Source organism: the organism of the source record quoted next, unplaced genomic scaffold, assembly GCF_019419815.1.
Source record: "Pyrus x bretschneideri cultivar Hongxiangsu unplaced genomic scaffold, Pyrus_bretschneideri_v1 Contig47, whole genome shotgun sequence".
NCBI lineage: Eukaryota > Viridiplantae > Streptophyta > Magnoliopsida > Rosales > Rosaceae > Pyrus > Pyrus x bretschneideri.
The window spans coordinates 2,927,752-2,938,104 of NW_025999784.1; the positions used below are offsets into that span (position 1 = coordinate 2,927,752).

The 10,353-nt window shown below is 33.2% G+C and overlaps 1 protein-coding gene across 1 annotated transcript; it reads right to left on the reverse strand.

Annotated features, from left to right (window-relative positions):
* Window positions 1–8,585: 8,585 nt before the first annotated feature.
* On the reverse strand, window positions 8,586–10,217 carry LOC103956221. Its single transcript, XM_009368185.3, has 2 exons — window positions 9,462–10,217; window positions 8,586–8,953 (listed from the first exon to the last, which is right to left on the reverse strand). Exons 1-2 carry the CDS (start codon window positions 10,215–10,217, stop codon window positions 8,840–8,842), a joined length of 870 nt encoding a protein of 289 aa, XP_009366460.1. The 3' UTR covers window positions 8,586–8,839.
* Window positions 10,218–10,353: the final 136 nt, after the last annotated feature.

The window sequence follows — 10,353 nt, forward strand, 5'->3', positions numbered from 1 at the left end:
TCAAGGCCGGCCCTGGAAGCAACCGAAAGATACAACAAGATGGTCACGATTAGGAGGAGGCAATGAGAGGGATACATGCTTAGTTTCGTGTTTGTCTCAACAAAAAAGAGACAAGTGAGAGAGATGACACATTAACTTGGCAAGCAAAGTACTTTTATAGTGAACGACAATTAAGTTAGAGGAAAAAAAGGAGTTCGTTTTTGTTATAAAAAAACATAAATAAAAGAAACATTACATAGTTAATAGGGTAAGCAAAAACTTACTTAAAAAAAACGAAAATCAGTTTCAATAATAATAATAAAGTAATTACTTGCGTAAAATCAGGTTCTCTAATTAATTTCCTTGTTAGTGTATACGATATAGATATCATAATTGTGCAATGTATCTAGTGATTTTTATTTCTTTCGAAGATTTCGAAATGATATTGTTTCTTTTGTTTGGAGATTTTTAATGACTAAAAAGGAAATACGTGGATAGTTTACCAAAAATACTCTCTCATAATTAGACAACATATCTAGTGAATTTTATTTCGTTTGAAGATTTCGAAATGATATTGTTTTTTTTGTTTGGAGATTTTTAATGACTAAAAAGGAAATACGTGGATGATTTAACAATAATACTCTTCTTTGTTTAAGAAGTCTATTTGATAAGATTGCATTTTTGTTCACTAGCTTAAAGTGGCAGTGATGCTTACCATCACCATCCTAAATAACAATTAATTGATTTGTGTTGTAACATGTTTGATTGAAGGGATAGAGAAGGTGTGGCAAAGAGAGAAGAGAGGGTTGACGAATTTCTATGATGCATGTTTCCCATCACCTGTGCCTTTATCTATAGTAAATAATATAGGATTTCTTATCTTGCAAATAATAATGACATGGTAATTACTTGCTTAAAATCAGGTTCTCTAATTAATTGTCTTGTTCAGTGTATTCGATATGAATCTCATAATTAGGCAACATATCTAGTGACTTTTATTTCTTGCGAAATTTCATGAACAAGAAATATATTTGGGATATATTTTGGTGTTCTGAAATCGTGGTTGTGATCAGGTGATGCTATTAGAGCCATGAGCATCGTCCTTCCTGTCCCATTATATGATTTGAGATTTTTGGTCTCATGATCTCCGTGTAACACGATGTTTAATAATTTTATTGATATATGTAATCCTGCGGTTCCTAATGAGCTTGCACCAGTGCTTGATTTTACTTATTGTTTTACGATTAGTGATGCTTCAATGAATGAAATATTGGAAGTCTTCTTTTTCATTAAAAAAAAAAAAAATCTATCTGGGATTATTAGGTATGATAATGAGATGTTGAAATTATTACCTCACATTGTAGCTCAAAGTGAGGTCATGAGTATCATTTTTCTCTGAAGTAAAGTTTTAACCTTCCATCAAAAACAGCTTACTAAAGAAGTTCCAAAGGCTAGTGAATTAAATTATATACGTTACATGGCATTTAAAATAGTAACGTTTTTAATTTTCATTAGGGGGGTTTGATTAAATGTGAATTTGATAAAATCAAATTAACCAAATTTCTAAGTGACCAAATTATTTAACATAATTATAAAAGTCCATTCTGGTGGAGAGGCCTTGAGGGTCACTCCAACCAAAACCAGTTCGCGTTTATGAATTATTCCTCGATCATAATTGAAGGTAGCCTATAAACATCACGTCATGAATTTTGTAATGAAGCACAAGGTCATTTCATATTTGACAAATGAATCAACACAATTATTGACCTTATACGCTTAAAAGAAAAATATACCTCTTCTACGAGTACATTGCAAAAGCAAATCCAATCTACGATGTTGCATGTACCGTTATCGATGTTTATACATCGACTGAATAATCTGGGATCGTCATGCTAGTGGCCGAGTATTTAGATTGCAGTAGTATCCGTTGGTAATCTCTTCGATATTCAATGCAAAAGGATTAGACGCGGCAGGGCACCGCCATCCACTCTTGAAATGCTTGAGACGCACTTGCATCACAACACCTTATGAGTATTGCTACAAACAATATTGTACCGTAAAAGTTCTTCCCAGGAAATGAGAGATTATCAACGGATACTGCTGCGTACTATCAGGCCACTAACATGAGGATCTTGGACTATTAATTTGCTATAAAAACAAATTAGTACATATATTTCAGTACGCATACTTCGTTACACATGCTTCGATACATATATTTAGTACATATATTTCGGTATATAAGTTTCGATACACATTTTTTGTACTTGGGTACACATGCTTTGGTACATATATTTCGGCACATATATTTCAGTACACATACTTCTTTACACATGTTTTGCTACATATATTTGGTTACACATATTTCGGTACATTTATTTCTTTACACATATTTTGGTATATATATTTTAGTATACATCCTCCAGTACATATATTTCCGTATACACATGCTTCGGTACATATATTCCCTTACACATGCTTCGGTACATATATTCTAGTCCACATACTTCGTACATATATTTTGGTGCACATGCTCCAATCCATAAATTTTAATCTATATATTTCAATACATACATATTTTGGTACACATACTTCAGTATATACTTTTCAGTACATGTATTTCAATACATATATTTAGATACTTTAATTTATTGAGAAAATTAGAATTAGATGCCTCATTTAGACTTTTCTAAATTATATACTTGTAATTTTCCAACTTATAGATTAAAGTGCTTTCACTTTTTATTAAACCCTATAGTTCAGGTATATTCATTTTTTTGAATAAATTTTTTTTGAAAAGTCCAGGTATATTTTTAATTTAAGTGTTTTTCAAATTCATTTTAATTAAATTCATTTCATTATATCAAAAATGCACTCAATAATATTAATGAATTTAGGGGCTTTTAGATCCAGGTCCAAAAATGTAGAGTGTTTTTAGGAGTGAGTCCAATTATCTAATTATATATTTTTATTTCTTTTATACTCATTTTATATTTTCTAAAAATATTAAAAATCAATTAAAATCTTCTAATATTATGCATTTTCCAACTCCAAACAAAACATATTTAATATCTTATAAAAAAAAAAACTAATATACTAACATAAATTTATCTGTAAAACATTCTACCCTAACTCAAGTAACAAATATATGAATGTATATAATACCTATACATGAGATATGAAACCTAACTAAAAGGTAGAAAAAACATAACATACCTACAAGCAAGACACATTAATCTGTGACAAGTTGATTATAAAAAAAGAATGTGTCATATAGGTAGATAAATATAATTAACATGTGATATAGGTTGATTATAAAAATAAAAAATAAAATCTATAAATGGGGTTTAAAGCAGGAGGAAGAACGAGAAATAACAAAAAGATAAATAAAAAAAATAAGTAAAGAGATAATTGGGAAAAAATTTAATTTTTATAATAAATCTTATTATTGAACAGATAACTATTGATAATTAAATAATTAATGCAACAAATTGGATTTATTTTAATAAACTGGACTATTCCTACTATTGGCTCAAAAAATTGGACTTATATTAATTAAGTTTGCTATTTTTATAGATTTCATCTCTTCCTCTATTTAACGATTCAATTATATCTAGTGAGGGTTGAGATTAATTTAATACTCAAAATATATCAAAATTATTTAAGAAATTTGAATATATATAAGTAACCTTGTTTTATACAAAAATTGTTTATAATTTTTTTCTTCATTATTGTAACTATTGTAGTTAATAGTTATTTCTCATTCTTTACTTTCGTCTTTAGAAATTTCAATATATCTATTATTTGTAACTTTGTTTTATACAAAAAGTGTTTGTAACTTTTTCCATCATTGGTTAAGAAATTTTAATATATCTAATTATTTGTAACTTTGTTTTATACAAAAATTATTTGTAATGTTTTTTTTTATCATTATTGTAACTATTGCGGTTACTGGTTATAATTCATTCTTTATTTTCGTCTTTAGAAATTCAAGTATGATTGAATTGAAATGTGTCATCCTTCTTTGAAAATAAACATTGACATGTTTAATCTCAAATTGAAACGTACCTATACTAAATTAAAATGTACGCTTACTAAATGAAATGCACCCATGCCAAATTGAAATGTACCCATGTTGGCTTGAAATGTACCAATAGGTTTTAAGGTTACACATAATTTGCCCTTAGCTTTTTACATACCAAAATTATGATAATATAAACGTATCAGTAGCTTGGTACGTATCTAAACAATAAATAAATAACATGTCAAAATACCAATTTGTACACAATTGGATTACATAACGTGCCAATAATGTACGTACGCACCAAATTATTGGTAAGCTATTTTTAATATCTATGGGCATGATATATATATATATATATATATATATATATGTATATATATTATGTATGTAATATCATTTGGAATAAATTGGCACGTTTAAAATATCATCGTTTGTTTTTTGTTAAAAATATCATCATCTTTTTTAACCGCACAATTCAACTTTTTTTTTTTTTTTTTTTTGTTATTATAGAAAATTTATTTATTTTTTTATTTCGAAACATATTGAACTAATGGGAAGTAAATTAACAATATCTTCTTTTGCAAAAATATAGGAATTTGTTATATATTGGATTTAATTAGTAAATTAATTATAATAACAATTTGTGTAATTTGAAATTAGTTAGTATTAATTAAAATTATAGAAAAGTAGTTTGATCAATCCCCCGTCATCATGGACAGCTTTCTCCCCTAGCCCTCCGTTGCTAGGCTTTTAGTACCCCTTGTGTTTTTGCAAGGTTTTGTCTTTCCTTCGACACTTGTTGGGGATTCATCCTGCTGTTCGGGGCTGAATCTTTATAGATCGGCTTGTGTTGGTGGCCTTCTTTGGGGGCTGATGCGGTGTATCGACTGGTGTACATGCAATTGCGTGCTCCAACTAACACTCAATTACTAATGATCATTGTTGTTTGAAAAGAAAAGAATGAAGTGGGCTTTCTTATGGATGGTAGGTTGACAGGTGATTTCATCGCGTCTTGATGCATGAACTAAACTGAGTAAACTTGGGATAAACAATATTGGCTAGCCACTGGTTAGCAGAACATGCAAAAGGTGGGTAGGTTGAGATAGCACCTAAAGTGCTTAGTGGAAAGTCTAATATGTTATCACTATATATTGCCACCTCCAATGCATCTCCTCTTAACGTACGACACATACTTGAAACTTACTAGCTACCTATATTCATCACTTTAGAGTGCTTACAAAGAAGAATAAGACTAAGAGTAAGTAAATGGATGGAACCTCTTTGTTTGGGTTGGACATAGTGTTAATTTGGGCTACGGTTTTATCATTTAGAAATGGAACTACACTTGCATGGCCTGTTAATTCAATACGGAATGACACACTCGTTAACGAATCAAATCATCATCATGTTACCTGTTAAGAACACTTTAAGATAACGGATATGACACGAAAACAAATAAGAACACGATTCATTTGCCAAGCCTACTACAACATAATACCTCATTCTATTAATTAATGCATTAGTACTCAATAGAAAGTGAGGCATTTTGAGGGGTAAGATATTTATTAAAACCAGTGCGTACGCGATATTACCTTGGTAGGCCAAAGAAAAAATTGAAATTGAATTAACATGTGAAAGAAAAAATTTGAAATTAAATTAACTTGTGAGTTAAACACAACGAAGTTAAACTCAAGTAAGCTCTATCACCACTGCCATGTACTATCACACACGACTTCCTCAGGATTACATGCATATGATATATGCAAGTGAGCAACACATAACATTGCTTTCCATCATAAACATTGAACATGCTCGATCGGCTAAATAAAATCTCCATTATAGTTCACAGAGCTTTCACCACCCAAATTAATAAACGCTTTATGACTTCCTAAATAACAATAAATATGATTTGATAATTATATGGACCCAATATTACACCATCTATTCCGTACAATTGAGGCCCTTGAATAAATTAATGAGTTCATAGAATTTTAATAGATATTACTGATTATCGTAATAATTATCTTATAGATATTATGAGTTTGGAGATGAGGATAAAATCGAGGAGGGCTGTTCAACAAAGAATAGACTTCATGATATGCTTGCTAGCTTTATTGAAGGTTGTCTTCAAGTTTTAGGGCATAACTGTGTCTTCATGTTTTAAAACTTAAGATCGATAGTGTTCCTTCATCAATCGAAGTTGCTCAATTAAGAAGTTAGCAATGCATTTCACTACATCACCATATTTATATTATTCGCCCAATTGAGCTCGGCGTTGAATTGGCATGCCCGCATCAGCATTCAAGCCACTGAAAGATGTAGTTAGCTCCTAGTAACTCGGCATGCGCACCACATTAGCGTTGTAATTTTTAAGGTCAATAGTAATATAATCTCCATAATAGTTCACCAAGTTCTCTTAAATTTTGCATCAATACAAAAACTACCAAAATTTCATGAACAAGTGTATTTGGGATATATTTTGGTATCTTGGGATCATGGTGGTGAATAGGTGATAGAATAGAACTAGACACATGAACATTGTACTCCATGTTCTAATATATGATTTGAGATTTTTCTTCTCACATAATCTTCGTGAAACACGAGGTTTAACAGTTTTATTTATCTATGTAATCTTGCAGTTCGCAATGAGCTTGGGTGAGTGCTTGATGTCTACGCATTGCTTTGCTATTGGTAATGCTTTTGTAATATTTTAAATGTAGTTTGCAAGGACCCTTTAGGGTCGAGTTCTTTGTGATATGAATTTGTAATGTCATTTTTTAAAGGAGTGAAGTATTGTAATCTTCTTCTTAAAATAAAAAAGTCATTCTCAGATTATTCACTGCAGATAATTGATAATGGGATGTTGAAATTATTACCTCACATTGTAGCTCATAGTGAGGTCATGACCAAGTGAAGTTTTAATGTGTCATCCCACATCGCCTAGGGGAGTGATCCTTATATGTATATTCTCATCCCTACCTAGCACGAGGCCTTTTGGGAGCTCACTGGCTTCGGATTCCATAGGAACTCCGAAGTTAAGCGAGTAGCGCACGAGAGCATTCCTATGATAGGTGACCCACTGGAAGTTCTCGTGTGAGTTCCCAGAAACAAAACCGTGAGGGCGTGGTCGGGGCCCAAAGCGGACAATATCGTGCTACGCGGTGGTGGAGTGGGCCCGGGTTGTGGTGGGGGCCCGGGCCAGGATGTGACAATTTGGTATCAGAGCCTAACCCTGGCTGTGGTGTGCCGACGAGGATGTCGGGCCCCTAAGGGGGGTGGATTGTGTCATCCCACATCGCCCAGGGTAGTGATCCTTATATGTATATTCCCATCCCTATCTAGCATGATGCCTTTTGGGAGCTCATTGGCTTCAGGTTCCATGGGAACTTCGAAGTTAAGCGAGTAGCGCACGAGAGCATTCCCATGATGGGTAACCCACTAGGAAGTTCTTGTGTGAGTTCCCAAAAATAAAACCGTGAGGGCAAGGTCGGGGCCCAAAACGAACAATATCGTGCTACGATGGTGGAGCGGGCCCGAGTTGTGGTGGGGGCCCGGGCCGGGATGTGACATTTAACCTTACTAAAGAAGCTCCAAAGGCTAGAATTAAATTATATAAGTTACATGGCATTTAAAAATAGACGTTTATAATTTTCATTAGGGAGGTTTTAATTGAATGTGATTTTGATACAAACATATGAACCGTATCCTTTTTCTGTACACGTGGTTGAACTCCCAGCACCAGCCACGAGGGTTGCTAAAGCCTTGAAGAAGTGTCTTTCATGAAGGTCGTATTCAATAAAATTAACCAAAATTCTTAAGTGACCAAATTATTTAACATAGTGTGTCATAAAAGTCCATTCTGATGGAGAGGCCTTGAGGGTCACTCCAACCAAAACCAATTCGCATTTGTGAATTATTTCTCGATCATAATTGAAGGTAGCCTATAAACATCACGTCATGAATTTTGTAATGAAGCACAGGTCATCACATTTTTGACAAATCAATCAACCAAATTCTGACGAAGTGGGTCATGACTCAGTAATCTCATTTGTTGGAATGTGTATGGTGTTCCATAAGTCTCCCTCATGACCTATTAAAATATCTACCAATCAAGTTGTTGCATATGAGAAATCTGATAGGGGCAAGCACTTAGCTGCTTCTAATAAATTGTTTAGATCAAGTATTTCCAGCAGCAATTGAGCATAAAGAAAGAAAGATTAGTTTGTCAAAAATTAAGATTTAACTGAACAAAACCATCCAGATGCAGGCTGTTATATGCTAGTTGGTTAGAAATGTGTGTTTTACACCTAAATTTGAATTCTACTTCCCGTAATTTTGAATAATTTAAAGAATCTCATTGTAAAAAAAACTTGGAAAATACTGGTAATAGTTAACAATTGCATATATATATATATATATATGTATGTATAAGTTGGGTAGCAGCTAATAGATTCAACTATTTTTGGCTTGCTAGAAACCTTGCTCAGTCTAGAATCGAGAATCTTTTATATTGTTTTATACGTAATCTTGGTAGCGCTGTTGCTCACTTTTCTTGTAGTGCAAGGAGGTTCAAGGTAGCGGAAGAGAAATGAAAAGTGAATTATTATAGATCTTCGACAGATACAAATAATATGTGGCCAATTGGCCAAACTAATACAAAGTAGGAAATCTACTATACAAACAAAGGATTCATAATCTATACAAGCATCTCATGCAATGCACAATTATTGACCTTATACGCTTAAAAGAAAAATATATCTCTTCTACGAGTACATTGCAAAAGCAAACTCAGGCAGTACTGTAAATTAACTTCCATTTCATCGAGTGGGAGGCGGCTGTTCATAGACCATTATAGTAACCACCATATGTGACATGAGCTCTAGGGAGGGATACTCTTACTGTTGAAAATGCTTCATTCACTTTGGTTGCATCTTGAACAGCATGCTTAATCCTCTGCATCGATCCAAAAATTAACAAAAGTGGGATTAGAATATTGGTTCGGCTCTAGTACAATTGACAATCCCAAAATGGGGCAAATAAACCTACAACAATGCACCTTGATGCCACATGAAAAAAATTATTGTGTGAGACTGTAACATCATGTGGCATGATGCATGAAATCGAAATGTTATACATGACAATTGTTAAACGGTCACTAATAATACGCATCCCACTAGATAGTTCAGTAATTTATAATCATTCGTTGTCTTGTTTATATTAATTACATTACTCATGTTCAATGGCTAGCTAACTAGACATGTTATCGCGTATTCGAAAAACTAGTCATATTTGATAAAAACAATTTGTAATAAGTATTTTGGATGAGTACTAATTTTTAAAATAAGTTTGCAAAGAATGGGGAAAAAATAAGAAAAATAATGAAGAAATTAAAACAGCACTTATGTAATTAATTGGACAAATTAAGTAGATGGGAGCTAGAAGATTAATTAAATTTGCTGACCTTCTTGTCATCAGTGTAGATCTGGAAGCGATTCTGGTTGTGCTGATACTGTTTTTTCCTCTGATGGGCACCGAAAAAGATAATACAAACGGTAGCAGCAGCAAAACCAAAAGAGCAAATTGCTCCGATTCCTGTAAAACTCAGCTTCCAGATGTTGTTGTTGCTATTTATCTCTTCTGATGACTCCAACAAGCTGTTTTTGTCAACAACTTCCTTCCTTGGAGAGGTGATTTCTTGACCTAAATTGTCATCAAACTGAAACTTATCAGTTTGTTGATGCATAAACTTGGGTGATCTGCAGGTGGGAGACTTTGGGGAGTCCAATATTTTCATGTCGGCAAATTCATTTTCCCAAGTTTTCTTGAAGTAAACTTGGGAGAGTTGTGCGTCTTGATCCACTTGTGAGACTTTGATGACTTGTTTTTCTTCTTCTTTTTCTTCTTGTGAGAGTGATGAGGCCTTGTCAAAGCTTGGAGGTAGTTCCAGCTGAATTGGAACGGGAACAAGACTTGAATTAATCCAAGCTGGCGCTGCCGGTTGCGGTGGTGTTAGCGGTTGTCGTCGTGGGGGTGTCTCGTGAATGACTTTTGACCTAGAACTGGGTGATGGGATTATGAAGTAGTTCATGTTGAAAACACTTTTTGAATTATCAGAAGAAGAATAGCGTTTGCTCGAGAAAATCCTCTTCTCTTCACTGTCTTCATGGAAATCAAGAAACGCATCATCTGGTAGGTACTCCCACTCATCAAGATCCATCTTTCCAAACCAAAAAATGAAATATTATGGAATCAATGAATTCAGATGATCAAAGGAGGAGAGGAGAGGAGAAGGGTACTAGTAGTGATGTTGAATAATAATTGAATCAACGAAGGTGGCTTTCATGGAGTTTTCT